Source organism: Lissotriton helveticus, chromosome 6 (assembly GCF_964261635.1).
Source record: "Lissotriton helveticus chromosome 6, aLisHel1.1, whole genome shotgun sequence".
Taxonomy (NCBI): Eukaryota; Metazoa; Chordata; class Amphibia; order Caudata; family Salamandridae; genus Lissotriton; species Lissotriton helveticus.
The window spans coordinates 1,428,329,585-1,428,348,591 of NC_136067.1; the positions used below are offsets into that span (position 1 = coordinate 1,428,329,585).

General features: G+C 45.6%; 1 protein-coding gene across 1 annotated transcript in view; it reads right to left on the minus strand.

Moving 5' to 3' along the window:
• Positions 1-1,246: 1,246 nt before the first annotated feature.
• MOXD1 (monooxygenase DBH like 1) overlaps positions 1,247-19,007 on the minus strand; it is a 778,557-nt gene continuing 760,796 nt past the window's right edge. Inside the window, exon 12 of the mRNA XM_078647020.1 lies at positions 1,247-1,541. Coding sequence (XP_078503146.1) covers positions 1,362-1,541 — 180 coding nt within the window. The 3' untranslated portion in view covers positions 1,247-1,361. The remainder of the gene's footprint in view (positions 1,542-19,007) is intronic.

A 19,007-nucleotide genomic window follows, 5' to 3' on the forward strand; every position in this document is an offset into this window, starting at 1 on the left:
CTCCCTCTGTCTCCCCCGGACTCCCTCCCTCTGTCTCCCTCTGCCTCCTTCTGTCTCCCTCCCTCTCTGTGTCCTTCTCTCTCTGCCTTCCACCCTCTCCCTCCCTCTGTCTGTCTCCGTCTGTCTTCCTTTGTCTGTCTCCCTCCCTCTGTCTGTCTCCCTCCCTCTGTCTGTCTCCCTCCCTCCGTCGGCCTCCTCCCTCTGGCTCCCTGTCTCCCTCCACCTGCCTGTCTCCCTCTGTCTGTCTCCCTCTGTCTGTTGCCCTCTGTCTCCCTCTCTGTCTCTCTCTGTCTCCTTCCCTCTGTCTCTCTCCCTCTGTTTGTATCCCTCTCTGTCTCCCTTCCTCTGTCTCGCTCTCTGTCTCCCTCTGTCTGTCTCTGTCTGTCTCCCTCCCCCTGTCTCCCTCCATCCGTCTCCCTCTGTCTGTCTCCTTCTGTCACCTCGCCCCAGCTACTCAGGCACACACACAGCCTCACCCGAGTACTTCACAGGTCTTTAACAGATCATTTACTTGTTAATGAGGCTTTGTTGTGAATCGAATGGCCCCCATAGAGCAGAGTGTCTCTGGGTCCGCGCTGCTACCGCAGTGTTAGCTGACACTTTCATTTTTTTTTAAACACAGGTTCAATGTCTGCAAGGTCCGCGGGCCGCTGAGGAAGGCTTGCCGGGCCGCGGGCGTACAATGAGTACCCATACTTAGCCCATGCCTCTGGGCTTTAGATACCAGGTGCGACCATCAGGCTGGCCTTGCTCTCACATCCCCTGCCTACACAGCAATGCCTTTTGGGTCTGGGTGAAGGACACTGCCTTCATCCATATCTTCGGCCCACTGTACCTCCAGCAGATTCCGCGAACCATGGTTTCCAGCACGAAGTATGCTTTCCAATGGGCTCTTACAACAGTGTGTGACCTTTGGCACATCCTGAGCCCAAAAAGATTTCAGTAATGACTCTCTCGAGGTGTAAAGTGTTTTTGTAATACACCCAGCCCGTGATCTTCGTATCTTGTGGCTCTGTTCTGTCATTTCTTGCCTCAGCTAAAGAAGTGTAATGTGCTCCCTCACTCCAATAATGGCTATTCTATATTCACACAAAAAATTACCAGCTTTAGAAGAGTGGCAAATTACTCCTGGTTCAGAATGTGGCCATCTGTCTTTAAGACAGGAAACTTGGTATGGTAATTGGTCTGTGACAAAAGCAACTATTGCAGAACTGAATCATTTTTTATACAATACCTTGTTTGGGTCCAGTCAAGTAATTTTTTTTCGTTTATTAAAAAAAAAGTATTTAAGAGCATCAGTGCAATTATATCACAACTAGCATGTAATAAAGAACACTCTGTTGTGAAAGACAATATATTAATTACAGAAAGAGGAAATTCCAGCCAGTGGTAGTCACTGTAATGCATAGAGTGAAAATGAGATGAACAGAGAGCCTGTGACATGAACCGGAGGGCGAGGAGAGCGTCGATGAAGACGGGCACACTAGCGCTTCTTGTTCATAGGGCCCGACGTCCGGAGGCGAAACCAGCATTCCTTGAATCTGCAAAGAAACGCATATTTATAGAGTGAGATGGACTGTGTCTGTTCATTCATCTAGTCAGACTCCGAGATATCAGACAGAAAACTGATTCATGGCTTAATATTCCGACGCGAGGAAGGAAATCGCATCACTAATTTTAGAATTGACAAGCACATGAACTTCAATAGAGAAAAGACAACCCAAGATACTGTGAGGGCTAGTTCTTCTCGGGCATTCTGGGTAGCACAAAGCAGCTTATAAAATGAGCAGATCTTCATGCGTTACTTCACACCTTGAGCACTTGAAAAAAGAATTACTTAATTTATGAATGTATTTTTTTTTATTTCTATTTTTATAAAGCGCTATTCTACCAGAAAACTGTCAGTGGACTGTAAAGAGAACAGTATAGAGATGCGTGATATCATTGTTAGAGACCTGGCATACAAACAAAATATGTAAAGTAAAAAGCAAGTGATGACAGTTCATTGGCATCTCCGGCCGCATCAGAGGCTAGCGCATAAGACAAGAATCAATAGGAGTAGAAATAACCACAGCAGCCTGTCAGGGGTGGTTCCTCTGCTGACTGCTGAAATGCAGCAGTCAGAAGAAAAATAAAATGACAAATACTATTTTAATGTAATTTTATTTTTTCTTCTAGTTCGCAGAGCCGAGGGCGGAGCCAGGCCGCAGCATCAAACATCAGGGGGAGGTGGAGTGACAGGCACTAAAAGTGCGCATGTCGGCATGCCAACATGCGTACTTGGATATCTCCAGGATGTTCAGTGGAGCGATCCTAGTGCTCAGGGGCACAGGCTCCCAGACCCTGCTGGATCGCAAAACCGGCCCGCTCCGCCCAATCCCAGCGCTTCTCTCATGCTGGGAGAAGCGCTGGGATTAGGTGGGGTCTGGGAGCCTGTGCCCATGGGAATTGTAGTGCCGGGATGGGAACAGAGGAGCAGCGCGGGAGCAGAAGATCCCGGCAGGTACAGTATATATATATATATATATATATATATATATATATATATATATCCAAAAGAAACCAGTTCCACCTTGCAAGGAGACGCCATCACAATTCGACATATCACCTCATTTATTGTGGGCAGCGAGGAAAAGCAGGTAACACACCACCACAGAAAACGCCAAGCATGTTTCGGGCTCAATGCCCTTGCTCACTGGCTGCAAGAAACAAAGTCCCAGCAGCTGTGAGGACTTTTAATCACTGACCCCGCCCAAGTGGGACATTGGTCTGCCAAAATTGCATTGTGGGGTGTGTAGTCCTTCATGTACCATAGTGGATACTGTTCAGGCTTCGTGTTGAAAAATAATTCCCAAGTGGGTTCCAAGGCAGGGAAACACTGCTTTATCTGCTGATATGCTAACCCCACAATACGGGCATGTTGAACTCCTCAAAGTGCTTTAATTTCATTCACCAAGGTCCGCTGTGTAGCGCGGCGGGGTATCTCCGCGACGAGGCACGCCGCTATTCATCTTCAAAAGAAACCAGTATATATATATATATATATATATATTCACTGAAAAAACCATAGGTTATAGACCATATATAGTTAGGAATTAGCATTTACAAAACCTTGAAAATTCACTGAAAAAACCATAGGTTATAGACCATATATAGTTAGGAATTAGCATTTAAAAAACCTTATTTTACTCACACAAAACCATTGAAATTCCATATATAGTTAGTTGCACTAACTATATATCGCGCACCCGCAATCCACTGCTGATGATGTCACATATTACATCATTCATGACATGGTCAGTGACATCACTGATGACATCACTGATGACATCTCAAATGACATCACTGATGACATCACTGATGACATCTCATTTGACATCATTCTCGTGCTAATACGATAAACCTCTTCAGACTCTAATATAACCTTAGATACACTCAGTGTATACAGACACTCACACACTGTCACTCATCCATGGAGTTACTCACACACCTTGTCAGTCATGCAAAGAAACAATCTCACCTCCATTTCCTCAACTATACAGTTATACACACCTTACTTATTCAAACATATACTAACACATATTTACTCTCTTATACAATCCCTGATACAAGTTCACAATGATCCATACAGCCACTCACACATTCAGTGGCTCTCATGCACAGTTATTTATATGTGCCAACTCTCACATGTATTGTGTTTTACATATGTACTTACTATGACATGTAGCATTGAGATATCCATTCACTCATCAATACACTCATGCACACAGTCAACTGCCCATGTAGCTGTTTCCACATGCACTCTTGAACTCATACACCTAGTGAATCAACTGCTCACACATCAATGCACAGAGTCACACACCTCCCAGCCACCCCCACACAAACTCAATCTCCCATACAAATACTTGGGCAACCAATCAATAACACATATAGCCTCTCGTATAGCTAATGAACAACACATGCAGCAGTTTACATCACAACAGACATACTGATGCACACATTCAGACAGTTTAGTCACTAACCCATGCATTTAGTACGACACATTTATTCACTCACTCATACAGTCAGTCACGCACCTACTAAATCCTTCATCCAGACACTTATACATCCACTCATTCTTCAATATGTAAGACATATTTTAACTTTACAGAAACATACAGTCACTGGATGTTGTCATCAGTGATGTCATCAGTGATGTCATTTGAGATGTCATCAGTGATGTCATCAGTGATGTCACTGACCATGTCATGAATGATGTAATATGTGACATCATCAGCAGTGGATTGCGGGTGCGCGATATATAGTTAGTGCAACTAACTATATATGGAATTTCAATGGTTTTGTGTGAGTAAAATAAGGTTTTTTAAATGCTAATTCCTAACTATATATGGTCTATAACCTATGGTTTTTTCAGTGAATTTTCAAGGTTTTGTAAATGCTAATTCCTAACTATATATGGTCTATAACCTATGGTTTTTTCAGTGAATTTCAATGGTTTTTTAATAGCAAATATCATAAGCTGTCGAATGTCAAGTACGTGGTAAGTGAAAACATTTTCGTGTTTATGCACACTGATCTGCTTTGAATGGTGCCCCCCCCCCTCATTTCTATTAGGAGTACTCTCTCTTTGCAGATAGTGAAAGGTAGTTAACGCAGGCCTTTGCCCCCGTTGTAATCCGTCGTGCCTGCTTCTCTCTCCATTTGATTGATTGTTATCCAAGTATTTACTGTTTTAGAATTAGTTCTCTTTGGTTCATTCTCTATTTACAAACAAACACAGAGTCGCAATACTCTGTTTAGTCTTTGCAGATAACGAAAAATTGTGTAAAAAAAAAAAGAAAAGGAATCGAGCAAAATCAGTAGGCCACTAATGGGATCTCTTTTTGACCTCGCTAAAATAGAAACATTAGGAACAACCCCTCATGACAAATACAAAACTAGTGAGATGAACTGAACTCCACACAATGATGGCTGCAAAACAGCTCGGCTCCGCCACCCACCCCGCCCAAAATAACGATAAAGAGCGGCTGCCATGATTGGTTGCGGAATGGCCACGACGGAGCTACGAAATGATGCTGCTCTCATGCTAACCCCAGCTTCAGTCTGAAACATCCAGAAACACTGTAGACTACCAATTCGATCAGTTCCGGTAGCGCCCCAATGTAACCCGGTAGAGAAGAACTAGCCCTCCCCTCTTTGACTGATGGTTCTTGTTGCCTGTCCCTTCTGTTCTCATTTAACAGAACTATTTAGCCTGCTGAAAGGGGTTGTGTTCCGACCGCTGGTTGGTGGAGACATTTTGACTATATTCTGGACCTGCGTTGTCGCGTAATGCGTCATATGACGCGCCGCGTTAGCGCATCCGGAAGTCATCCGGGGCGCGCAGCGCGTAACGTAAGCATAACAAGTCATGTGACTTGTTAATAAAACTTTTCATTGGTTCATTTTACTTTTCTTATTGTAATGATGAAAGGCTTGGTCATATGACCTAAAAATTACGCTTTTCATTACTTCCGAACATTATTTTTTCTTAAATATATGTTATAATGTTCCAGGCTAATGTACTTTCCCGGAAATTTTACAACTGTCCTGCAAGTAAAATATATTCTTTTTTCGAGAAAAAGAGCGTTTCTTCGTCCCATGATGGAGCCGTTGAGCAAAAGAGGGTCGACCTGCTGTCTTAGTCGCCGATACGCCTGAATATGAGATTCTTATCGATCACTTTATGTTGCAGGAATAGAAAACACAACAGCCCTTGACCATTTATCTTTACTGCGTTCCTTCGTATTATACCTTTTACCCTTCATGTAATTGGTCTGCTTTATTTCACTTGCCTTTTAATGATTCTAAAACAGTGACTATTATTACAAACTTTACCAATGTATATACTACTACCATGTTTTCTTTTAAAAACCTTTATTGTGAAAATTTCATTATACAAATACGAGCCTATAACCACGTGGGCCGGCCACGGAGCAAACTGTAATCGTATGTGATGAGTAGACATTTACACTGTAGAGGAACGTAACGGGCGGGCCATTAGGTTGCAAGAACTAAGGTGTCTAACAGTTACGGAATCGGTGGACGTACATTTTATAATTAAAATACGACAGGGCCAGTTACAATAAAATTATCTAGATATACATTTGCGGGCAAGTACCATGGGTGACGTTAATTCGAACTTTCAACAGTACAGTAATCAATAACACATCAGAACTTAATATCAATAGGGATGTCGAAATATTCAATCAATTCTCGTCCCCGCCCGCCATGTGCTTCAAAACTGCATACGTATCTCGTGATTTCAAGGTTCTGCAACCAGTACACAACAAGGAGTTACGAGTCCCATTTATTCCGGCGCCATTTTGGGCGAGGACGGGCAGGTCCAGGATATAGTCAAAATGTCTCTACCAACCATCGACTATGATGATGTTCATATGCTGTATTTATTAGAGTAACACTCATCTGTCCACATGAAATTAATTTGCCACAATCTAAACATGTCATTTTAATCTTTCCAAAGTTCTTCTAAACATTTGGGACCGTTTCCCTTGCCTCTGAAGCTCTCAGTGCCACTTCTTTGATGTATGTACTAGCAGGTCAGGGGTTCTCCTCCAAATCTCTCTTTTATGCAGCACTATAATTAATTGGTGCCACCTCTCCATATGACGATGCATGGTATAGTTACCACAACTATATTTTTTTTCGGTTCCTCTGGAGAGTTCATCGTGGCAGATGAAGCGTGTAACGTACCGGGCATTTACCTTTTTTTGCATGTACAGGAAAGGAAAAAAAAATCGAGCGTCCGAGTTCTAAGGTGTCCCAGGGCCATTTTAGTGGAGGACATGATACAGCGATAATGCCCTGGATAAGGACACTTCCTTCGGGCACCCCACGCCGTCTTTCGGCGCAGCATTGTAGGATGGCCACACCAGTGCGGCAACTTGCTAGACACCACCTCGGTGCCATCCGGATCTCGGCGCCCCACTGCAGATGAACTGCCTCCACATGGAGAAGCGGGAGAGGCTCGTTTGCGCCGCCTCCCCCCCCCCCCCTTCGGGCACCCCACGCCGACTTTCGGCGCAGCATTGTAGGATGGCCACACCAGTGCGGCAACTTGCTGGACACCACCTCGGTGCCAACCGAATCTCAGCGCCTTGTGTTGTCTTCCATTCCGAAAATATTGTTGGCAGCATTTTGAAAGGAAAGATAAACAGCCGTTTGTGGCCCTCACTACACCGTTCTCCTAGTGAGTCTCACATTGTTACATTTAGGAAGAATGTTGAAGAGTAGTATGTTGAAAATCTGAAGCCATTGTTATACAAACTCTCAACCAGCCTTGGATGGAAAAATCCTGAAGAATGTACAAACTGAAAACCAGTTTTTGTCTGTATAGCATCAGCAGCAACGCTTGAGTCAGCTTTGTGTGAAGCCGCCATTTTGATTCAATCAATAGCGTCCCCCTGCACACATTCAGGGACCTGGTCGTGTCTTCAGGTCAAACGGATTGTGGGACAAGATGTACAAAGGAAAAGGAAAAAAGTTCCGCCGGACCCCGGGAGGTGGCCGCCTATGTCATGGGCGATCTTAGGCCACACCAGGGCAATAGTGAAGCTGCAGCAGGTGCAAATAAGCTTCAGACAGTGTTACAAGCGCTGCTCAGAACTCTCAACTATGACACCACCTCGGTGCCATCCGGATCTTGGCGCCTTGTGCTGGTTCCGGCCTATTCACACATCGGTCCGCTACTGACGCCACCTCACAGGCCAACGGGGCACCCCACGCCGACTTTCGGCGCAGCATTGTAGGATGGCCACACCAGTGCGGCAAATTGCTGGACACCACCTCGGTGCCATCCAGATCTCGGCGCGTTGTGCTGCCTTCGGCCTATTCGCCACAAGTGCGCACGCAACTCAGCTGCATAGCGAGTGAAACACCAAGGGGCGCCCCACTGCAGCCGAGGAACCTCCATCTTGGGGGCGACGCACAGCATCACATTGCTTTCCAATGCAGTCAGATCCTCAAACAGCCCCCACTGACTGACGCGAACTCACAGGCCAACGGGGCGCCCCACGCCGACTTTCGGCGCAGCATTGTAGGATGGCCACACCAGTGCGGCAACTTGCTGGACACCACCTCGGTGCCATCCGGATCTTGGCGCGTTGTGCTGCCTTTGGCCCCATTCGCACATCAGTCCGCTACTGACGCCATCTCACAGGCTAATGGGGCGCCCCACGCCGACTTTCAGCATTGTAGGATGACCACACCAGTACAGCAACTTGCTAGACATCACCTCGGTGCCATCCGGATCTCGGCGCCCCACTGCAGATGAAGTGCCTCTCAACTATGAAACCACCACTGTGACATCCGGATCTTGGCGCGTTGTGCTGCCTTCGGCCTATTCGCACATCGGTCCGCTACTGACGCCATCTCACAGGCTAATGGGGCGACCCACGCCGAGTTTCAGCATTGTAGGATGACCACACCAGTACAGCAACTTGCTAGACATCACCTCGGTGCCATCCGAATCTTGGCATCTCAACGCCTAGTGGTATCTTCCATACAGAAAATATTGTTACGCTACCTTTGGCCCCATTCGCACATCAGTCCGCAACTTAGACATCACCTCGGTGCCATCCGGATCTTGGCATCTCAGCGCCTTGTGGTGTCAGTCAGAAAATATTGTTGCGCTGCCTTTGGCCCCATTCGCACATCAGTCCGCTACTGACACCATCTCACAGGCCAACAGGGCGCCCCACGCCGACTTTCAGCATTGTAGGATGGCCACACCAGTGCGGCAACTTACTAGACACCACCTCGGTGCCATCCGGATCTTGGCGCGTTGTGCTGCCTTCGGCCTATTCGCACATCGGTCCGCTACTGACGCAAACTCACAGGCCAACGGGGCGCCCCACGCCGACTTTCAACATTGTAGGATGGCCACACCAGTGCTGCAACTTGCTGGACACCACCTCGGTGCCATCCGGATCTTGGCGCGCTGTGTTGCCTTCGGCCTATTCGCACATCGGTCCGCTACTGACGCCGCCTCACGTGCCAACGTATTTTCTCCGCATTTTATACCCTATGCCGCATAACAGGTCATGTGACTTGTTTATAAAACTTTTCATTGGTTCATTTTACTTTTGGTTTCCTAATGATGGAAGGCTTGATCATATGACCTAAAAACAACACTTTTCATTGGATGAAAACTTTTTTTTTTTTCCAAACGATGAAAGCCCCACCTTGTTTCTGGATGTTTCAGACTGAAGCTGGCGTCAGCATGAGAGCACCACCATCTCGTAGCTCCGTCGTGGTCATTCCGCGAGCAATCATGGCAGCCGCTCCCCACCAGAAGCCTGCAGGAGTCGGGGCCCCCAAAACTTTTGATGAATTCTCAAGGCGGAGGGGACGCTTTCGAGAATGGGGTCCAAGACCTAGCAGACAAGCGTCCGATTTCCAAGGTGTCCCAGGGCCATTTCAGTGGACCAGGCCCAAAAAGGAAAGAGCCTGCCGCCATTTTGAGAGTCCTGTGACAGCCGCCTATCGCTGCACCGCAAGAGTGGGCGCAACTCAGCTGAATTGCGGCTTTTGACACAGTGGACCAAAAACGGACGGAATGGCAACTGAAACGGTAAAGGGGCGCCCCACTACAACAGATGACACTCCACCTGGAGAGGCCCGTTCACGCCGCCTCCCCCGGGGCGCCCCACGCCGTTATTCGGAGCAGCATTGTAGGATACCAAAACCAGTGCGGCAACTTACTGGACATCACCTTGGTGCCATCGTTCTGCTGCCTTGGAACTATTCGCACAACAGTTTGCTACTGAAGACCCACCCCCCGCGACGCCCCACGCCGTTATTTGCTGGGTGGCAACTTACTAGACATCACTTTCGTGTCATCTAGATTTCAGCGCGTTCTGCTGCCTTGGAACTATTCGCACAACAGTTTGCTACTGATGACCCACCCCCCGCGACGCCCCACGCCGGAAATCTGGACGTTGTGCTGCGTTGGGACTATTCGCACAGCCGACCGCTACTTCGTTGTTTTTCCCTAAAAATGTTTATATGTTATTACTATTTTTGTTTTCTTGTATATATTTATAAATTATTAAAGTTTTATAATCTTACTACTTTGTCGGAGTGCTATATATTTTTAATGTGACACATAATTGTAAAAACTTTGATGTACAAAGAGTCATCCCTGGAATCTTCCGCTTCACGCTCGGTCCCCTCCCCAATCACAATACAGGATGGTTTTCAGATAATAGCAACGCTTCTGCTGTGACGGATCTCATCGAGTGTGGGCCTTGATCTACTATAACTCCTTTGAAGAGGGGTGATTCTTTACAGCTGTGGCCATAAACTACATCTGCAGGGCTAGCTGATACCCTAGGACCAGCCTGGACAATCGGACACAGAGGAAAAGGAGTGTCAGAGGGTGCAGTAGTGAATAGGGCGAAAGGGAGGTGTCGGGCGGGCACAGGGTGTGATTCTCAGGAAAGAGCAGCGCAGATGGGGGGAGGTTTATTACCCATGCATAAGACAGAGAGCGGGGGTGACCACTGCCTGGGGGAGATGCTTGCGAGGGTGGGGAGCCATGCTAAGGATCGACAGCGTGCACAGAGTGGGTCTGGTCAAGGCATCTAAAATGGCTGCCGTGCACGACAAAAGTGTGGCATTTGAAAAAAGACAAGATGGCGCAGACAATGTTTTTCAACACTTCCTGATTTCCTTCGAATCGAACGTTAACAGACGTTGGGGCATATTACCAAAGTTAAGCGATATTTATCCCTAACGATGCATTGCAAAGATTTTTTTACCGTCAGAAATTATCGCAGATAAACCTTGCTATTATCAAAGTTTATCGCAAATACGATAAAAACCGACCGCAATGCATTAATATCGCTGAAAACTCAGCGATATTCATGCATTACCGAGCTAATCCTCTTAGCCATGTTATCCACCTCCCATAGGATAACATGGCTAAGAACTGCTCAGGGCAGCTGTTACTTTTTGGAGATATTCGCGCTTATCTCGAATATTTCCAAAAGTTGATAATAGGAGATAGCGATGTTAGCGACTGTTTCCAGTCGCTAACATCTTGGCATGCCCACTTTGCATGTCATTAGTGATAAATATCACTCACATGCAAAGTGGGGCCCAAGATGGTCGCTATCTCCTACTAGCCGTCGCTAACTGGTGTTAGCAACAGCTAGGTAATACAGATATAATTTTATCTCCGCGAAGCGGAGCGCTGTTACAGATATATATCTTGTTTTTGAACGTTAATTTCTCAAAATGCACTGAAGCACATATATTGAGACCTAGCAAAGGCACATCGGGCTACCAGTCCCTAATATTTTACCAAGTTTCGTGCAAATCCATTCAGCCGTTCGATTATTATTATTATTTATTTTTTTTGCCCCGCGGGGCCCTTTTAAAACCTCCACATCAAACCTAGGGGATCAGCGAGGATCTACTATGCCCCCTTATGGTCATTTGCCCCTTCGCTTTGGCCTCCTCTTGTCTCTCGATCCTACCGAGAGACAAGATGGCGGCCGCTACGGACTGTTTGGAATGTTTACAGACACCGGAGAGCCAATCAGCTTCGCTTCGCAAAGCTCCGTAACGCGAAAAGTACGCGAAGCGGTGCGCTGTTACAGATATATATCTTTTTTTGAACGTTAATTTCTCAAAATCCACTGAAGCACATATATTGAGACCTAGCAAAGGCACATCGGGCTACCAGTCCCTACAATTTTGCCAAGTTTCGTGCAAATCCATTCAGCCGTAAGATTATTATTATAATTGTTTTTTTTTGCCCCGCGGGGCCCTTTTAAAACCTCCACATCAAACCTAGGGGGTCAGCGAGGATCTACTATTCCCCCTTATGGTCATTTGCCCCTTCGCTTTGGCCTCCTCTTGTCTCTCGATCCTACCGAGAGACAAGATGGCGGCCACTACGGACTGTTTGGAATGTTGACAGACGCCGGAGAACCAATCAGCTTCGCTTCACAAAGCTCCGTTGCGCTAAAAGTACGCGTCCTGGGCCGCTGCCCGGTCCGCTGTTACAGATATATATCTTTTTTTAAACGTTAATTTCTCAAAATCCACTGGAGCACATATATTGAGACCTACAAAAGGCACATCGGGCTACCAGTCCCTACAATTTTGCCAAGTTTCGTGCAAATCCATTCAGCCGTTCGGGCTAAAAGTGAGGCCAACCGCCCTATGGAAATTAACATGGGAAAAACGCGTTTTGGGACCCCCCTTTTTTCTCGGCCCCCCCTTGACGAACCCCCCCCAAATTTTCAAAGGCTGCTCAGAAACAAAATGTGCCATTTTCCTGAAAATTTCAGCCAATTCCGTCCACAAACGGCAAAGTTATTAGACATAGAATTTTAAAAAATCCCATAGAGAAAAAATCCTAACTATATATACCTACTGGCGACCGCCAGTAGGTAATATATATATATATATATATATATATACAATTTCTACCCCCACCTTGGATTGACAGCTGCTGCCCCTGCAGCCTGTGAGAAGATAACATGGGAAATTGAGGAAGACAAGTAAAAACTATCAAAACTGTGGACCAGTGGTTGGAACACTGCAGAGAAGATGTAGTGGAGATGTATATATACCGATAAGTCTTGGTGCTGGGAGTAAAATTAAAAACAAACAGATTACTAACGTGCAGATCAAGAGATAATCGAAGGATTGAGGTGGTGCGATTGTAAATGCCATTCATCACGTTGCAGGTTGTGCAGCTGTTATGGAGACCTGGCCAGCGCAGCATCACCAGATTTACCAAGGTGCTGCATGGGTGGAGTGTCACAAAAAGTGACAGAAACACAACAAAGCCAAATCAAGATTTGAGCTGGAAAGTAGCCCTAAAGTAACGCATAGTATATATTTTTCTCTACTTTGCATCAAGCTGGCATCCCAAGAGAGATTCATTACATACTCAATCAACTAGCCATGAATTTTGACACAAAGCCCTATCTACTAAAAAAAAAACAGTAGCCAACGCTCTGCACCAAAGTTTTACTCCTCTTCGAGGAAGGCAAATCTTTTGAAAAAAAAATTCTTCCCAAAAACGTTATAATTTTGCGCGTGTAAAATGCACAGTATATTGTACTCGAAAGTTAGTTTTGCATACAAAGTCTATGCTGTGACATACACACAACCTTACTTTATAGTACAAGGGTGTGTGTGTGGCACAAGCCAGCCTACCAAGCCCGGATGGTACAGAAAATAGTCTCAGGCACCAACATAAAAACAGCCTCATTAGCAAATCAGATAGATAAAAAATAGTAGCCCACATTTGCAAAGCTTGGCGCTTGTGAATTCCAAAGACACAGGGGCTAATTTACAAGCCCCTTGCAACACCGGTGCATCACTATTAATATGGGAAAAGGTAGCTCACCGGCGGGGCAAGGGGCTTATAAATAAGCCTCAGAGTGTATAGGTGTGCTGCAGGATACTGGAGACTGAATATATCTGTGCTTGTTGCAGGAAATGTTTGTGGTAATATCTGGTTAATGAAGTATACAGTAGGCCTGGGTGGTGAATTCCACACCATTCGCAGAGTTTGTGAATTTTCCATACTCCACGGAGCACGTGGAGTTCTGAAAAACTCTGCTCCAATGCTAGATCACCTTCCAGCAAGATTCCTCAACACGAGCAGTTGCGGATAGTTGCTACCACTCGCACTGCGCAACCTTCAGTTCATGTTGAGGAAGTTGGCTCTCGAGTAGAACTTCTATGAGAGCAACAGAAAGAAGCAGCACCCACTTGCGCTGCACATGGTGCCGTTCGCACTGATTTTACATTGCGGGACAAACACCCGGTGCTAAAAACCAGCGCAAACGGCACAATGTAACGCACTGTTCCCCTTACGGAGCTCGCGTAGCGAGGCAGAGTTTTTTATCACTTAACTCTCCCCAGGCCTAGTTTCCAGCTTCCTTAGGCTGGTCAAGAGCAGCTTCTGGTTTATCCTGGATTTGGCAAGATGCCTCCTCGCCAGAAGGACCATACCAACATAAACACGCAAAGGTGTTGGGAAGCCTCACAGGTATTGAGTGTCATCAATGCTTGTTGAACACAGAGCAACAGCCTTTTTTCAGCGCAGACTGACACCAAACTTGTGAGCCATACCAATCCAATGGGTGTCCGTCAGTCCATGGATGTGCGCCTGGCACAATGGGAAATAACAGGGATGCCTGTACAACCATGGGTTAGCTTTATTTCCAGATGGAATGGGGAGCTTAGTTAATTGCATTGGGTAGATAAGTATTTCACATTGTACATCACATTCTCCCTTTCCTGGGAACCAAAGATAACACTGTAGATATTGATATTCAATGATGCATCATTGAAGCCACCAGTACACTCCTCTGCTGATTATTACAGCTCCAACGTGACGCCCAACAAACAGAACTAACAGCGTAGTGGGAAGCAAGTAAACTACTTATTCTGTAAGGAAGGGAGTAAGAACTTTCAGCACTTGCTAGGCCAGTTCTCTGGGTAGGATCAACAGAAAGTTGATGAATATTGTCACTGTTTTGAGAAGCACAGAAACCATGTACTACTGCAAGGTAACAGAATCAGAAAGTACACTTTCTTTAAGCATTGACTTTCAAGTGGTAGCAAAGAGGTACCTTGAATAAGAGGTAAAACTCGCATTTATATTGAGACTATCTTAATAGATAGATTATTTCTGAGTTTAATAACTTTTAGGTACTTAATAAAATATCTGAATGCATAGATAGACTGTGTAATTGATCTGTGCCTAGCAGGGGAAATGTGAGCATTTGACAAGAAATACAGTTCTAATTAACATGAGACTATAGCGAGAGTAGCATCTCATTGCACTGTTCTAAGTGTGCACAGTTCAATTACTGCTTCAATGTTCAACAACCTGGGATTCTCAGCACTGCCAAACAAGTCAACATGTGCACTATCCATAGTAGTACCCCGGTGCGAAAATAAAAGCAGTCACAATTTGGGAGATATCAGGCCTGGGTGTATGCATTGGCACAAGGCAGCCATAAGTGCCCCAGCACAGTGAGGAGAGAAACAAAAAGATACCATAGTAGATACATCATTGTTCTGTTCTCTCCCTTTCATGCAATGTACCCCAGCAACTTTTGTTGCTTTGCAGCGTTGTGTGAAAACTTAGTAAATCTCCCCTTCCATGTCCTTTAATGTGGCCAATGGAATCTTAGGTTGCGGAAAGATAATTGACTGAAACACATCTTCATAAAGATCAGGAGACATGGGGGCATATTTACAATGAAAACTCGGAGTGTGGATCTGCGCAAAATTTGGCAGCAACACACTCCGACATTCAAAAAATGCAGGGATGCGCCATACATGCAACAATACAATGCACACCTGTGTTTTCCTTAGCGTTGGCACTAAAATAAGCTGCCTAGCGCAAACGCAGGCACCCTTGCACCATTGTGGAAGGGTGCCTGCATTGCAGGGAATTATTTTTTTATGTGAAGGAGGGTGTCCCTTCAAACACAAAAGCAATCAATAATGGTGGTCTGTGACTACTATGTGTGCTGCATTCTGCAGCACATATAGAAGTAGCAAATGAACATTATTTACGGATTGTTTGTGTGCAGGAAGGGACACCTTCCTGCACGTAAACAATCATTAATGGTGTTTTTCTCTCTCTATGTGTGCTGCAGAATGCAGCTAACATTGAAAGAGCAAAACGATGAGACATAAAAGTATTTCTCTTCATTTCAGCAATCTAAAGCCTGCTATTGCATGGCTTTAGTTTTTTGGCAGTGCCTCAGGTTTACAGATCCTTGGAAATCTGGGGCAGCATGAAAAAGCAATGGGTGTTATATTGGAATGTCCACAGCAACACCCATTGCGCGCCCCTTTCACGCAAAGTGATGTGTGTAAAGGGGCCGGATTTACAAGGCGGGTGGTAAGCCACAAAAAGGGGGAGAAGGGCATAGCGCAACCAGAACGTCACTGAAAGTGACGTTCTGGTGGTGCTGTCCCCTTATGAATATACCCCATAGTGAGAAAGGCAACAACACAGAAAATAAAGGCCAGTATTGGCTGGGGCTTTGTGTTAACTGTGGAGTGGTTTAACTAGAAGGTTTTAAGAATGACAGTCAGTAAAAGCCTTAGTTATCTTTAAATGTGTACAATGTGGGCTAAAAAATTCTTAATGACCTGGTTTCGAGGCTGGTGTATTTGGGAAGGCTGTAGTAGTGGATGCTTACTCAGTCTAATCTGGAAGATATCTAAGAATGGGTAACGATTTTATGACACGCAGATAAAATCAAATGAAATATTTATTTCAGGGTTGTGTGTGCTAAGACAGCATGACAACATCAGTTTAGCTGCTTTACGTTTCTAAGGCAATCCCTGGTTAAAACGATCCCTTAGTGTGGAGGACAGGTACAGAGGCAGAGCTCAGTGAGGGGTGCTACAGCAGAGATTTCATCCGATGAATTTTATGACAGAAGAAATGATTATGACAACCTTTACATTAATGATGACTAATGTGTGATAAGTTCCACGGGATAGTCATGCTCACACACTATCTCTTACACGCATATTGAAACCTGCACGTGTTCATGCCAGTGGAGTAAACCAAAATGATGGCGCCCCCCTCCTCCCCTGCAGAATGTGATGAGGAGCCCCCGACTCTCCCATTTATTCCAGATATTCTTTGGCCTTGGGCTCTGAAGGGATGGAGGCCCGTGGAGGTTCGGGCCCTACTGTGCCGCCGTGGCTACACGGGCCTGCGTCACACGTTCCTGGCTCACGCAGATATTCCTAAATGCAGAAAAGAATTCAATCAGGCATGCTACAAACACCCTCGACATCCGTTCCTCCCAAATAGACTAAACAGCAGCAGTATCAATGGGTTTTAAATTACTTCCTCAGTCTCCTGCTCTCACCAGTTCCGATAACCTCATGGCGCAGTAAATCTTCCAGTTCCACAGTTACTCTAACTCCAGAGACAAGAAAATAATTACATGCTGGAAAGGTGGCTGCAGGCAGCACCAGTCATTTTGAACTTGCGACCTACATTGACCAATATTAAAATACGTGAAGTTTCCACAGCATAATGTCTTTGTTTCAACTTCGTTTTAATCGCATTGTGTTAATACTATTGTGCATTTAAGCGTAAACCCTATTTAAGTCCAAATGATAACTATTTGTGCGACATACCCTAGAAATGGAAAAGTATTAGCACTTTACTTTATTCTTACTCTGATAGCATTAAATGTATAAATGTGCGGAAGAATGACGCTTTCCTGGGATTTAAACATGTGTCACACTGACCACATCCGGATGTTTGCAACAGACACATAGCCTAGTGAACGATTCATCAGGTTCGAGCCATGTGGCTAGCAGGTTACTCGAGGAACTTAATAATGATTGAAGAAACCTACTCAGACATCTAACTACGAATTGAACCTGTGACATACAGGTTACAGACTGTAGTACACAGAAGACACGTTAGAATTGCTACTGCGTGTGTTTGGTCAAGGTTTAAAGTCCCACTAGGAGCGGCAGAGCAATGAAGGGCCTGTGGTGCTCGATGGATGCTGGTGCCTGGATGCTCACAGGTCAGGGAGGCTGATCGAAGGGAGTTCAGTGCCTTATGAGGATTGGGAGCGTGGCTCTGAAGGAAAAATAGAGGTTACATAGAAATGGGACTGGTGGCTTCCTGGGTTGCACAGTTAGAGTCTGAGGGCTAACTGAGGTGTTTTGCAGATATCTTAGGTTTAGGGGAGAGTGTCTGAAAGCCATTTGAGGTGCATATCATGGCAAGGTGATGGGCTGTGAGAGCACAAGGAGGAGGTCTCAGGATTCCGGAGGCTGTTGGGTGGGCTTTTGGGTGTCTCTATCTTAGACTATAATTGCTGACGTCTATTTGCGGATCTCTTAGGGTGGTTGATGGTAGTTATGTAGGGGCAGATTTACAAGCCCCTTGCGCCACTTTTGTGTCACTTTTAACATGGGAAAATTGACGCAAAAGTGGCGCACGGGGCTTGTAAATCTGCCCCGTAGTGTCTAAGAGGCTATGAGGGGCAGATGAGTATGTATTGGAGCGGACTAAGGTAGTGCAAGCCTACAATCTGCAATGGTAAATTGAGGGGGCTCTTGCAGCTGACTGAGGTGACTGAGTGCAAATTGTGGAACTCCCAGGGCTTGTAGAAAAGAGGATAGATTACCTTCCATGGGACTCTCGCGGCAGACAGGAGTTCTCGGAAAAGACAGGGGATTCTCCGGCAGGCTTGTGCCCGACATTCTGAGCCCAGTCCTGCCCCCACCTCCCTCCAGCATACACTGCCAGGGCTCAGAATATACCCCAGCACTTACACTCACCCCAGCACACATCGTTATTGACAGACGGGCTCTGATACAGCAGTTAGGGTCTGTGCCCCACCTCACCTACCTGTATCCCCTTTGGATTTAGAGTGCCACATTAGGCCCTAAATCCCAAACTGGCCTTTATTTCCCTTACTATATGAGTTTGGTCAGTGAGGTAAGCTTGTGATGCTGGTGCCCGTTCATACAGTATCTCTTTTGCGTGCAGGTTCAATGCTATGGCAACCTTTACGGCATCATGTAATGTTAGGATGGTTGGAGTTGGACATGCGGCAATGAAAATCAAATTTCGTCTGCTGTCTATATCCCGCAAAAGGTAAACAACCTTTACAACGAAACTTTTACAACGCACTACCATTACAACGCGGTCATTACAACGCAAACTATTACAACGCATTGGGCTCGGGGGCGCTCTAGGATAGGGAATAGGTTAATTTACTATCCAATAACCTTCCCTAGTGTCCACGGGGACTGGAGTTGGAATAGTAAATTAAACTATTCATTATCCAACACCCAAAAGCACTATGCGTTGTAATGGATTGCGATGTAAAAACCGCGTTGTAAAGGCAGGCGTTGTAATAGCCTGCGTTGTAACGTCATACATTATTCTTCGTTTGAGGATGAGGGTA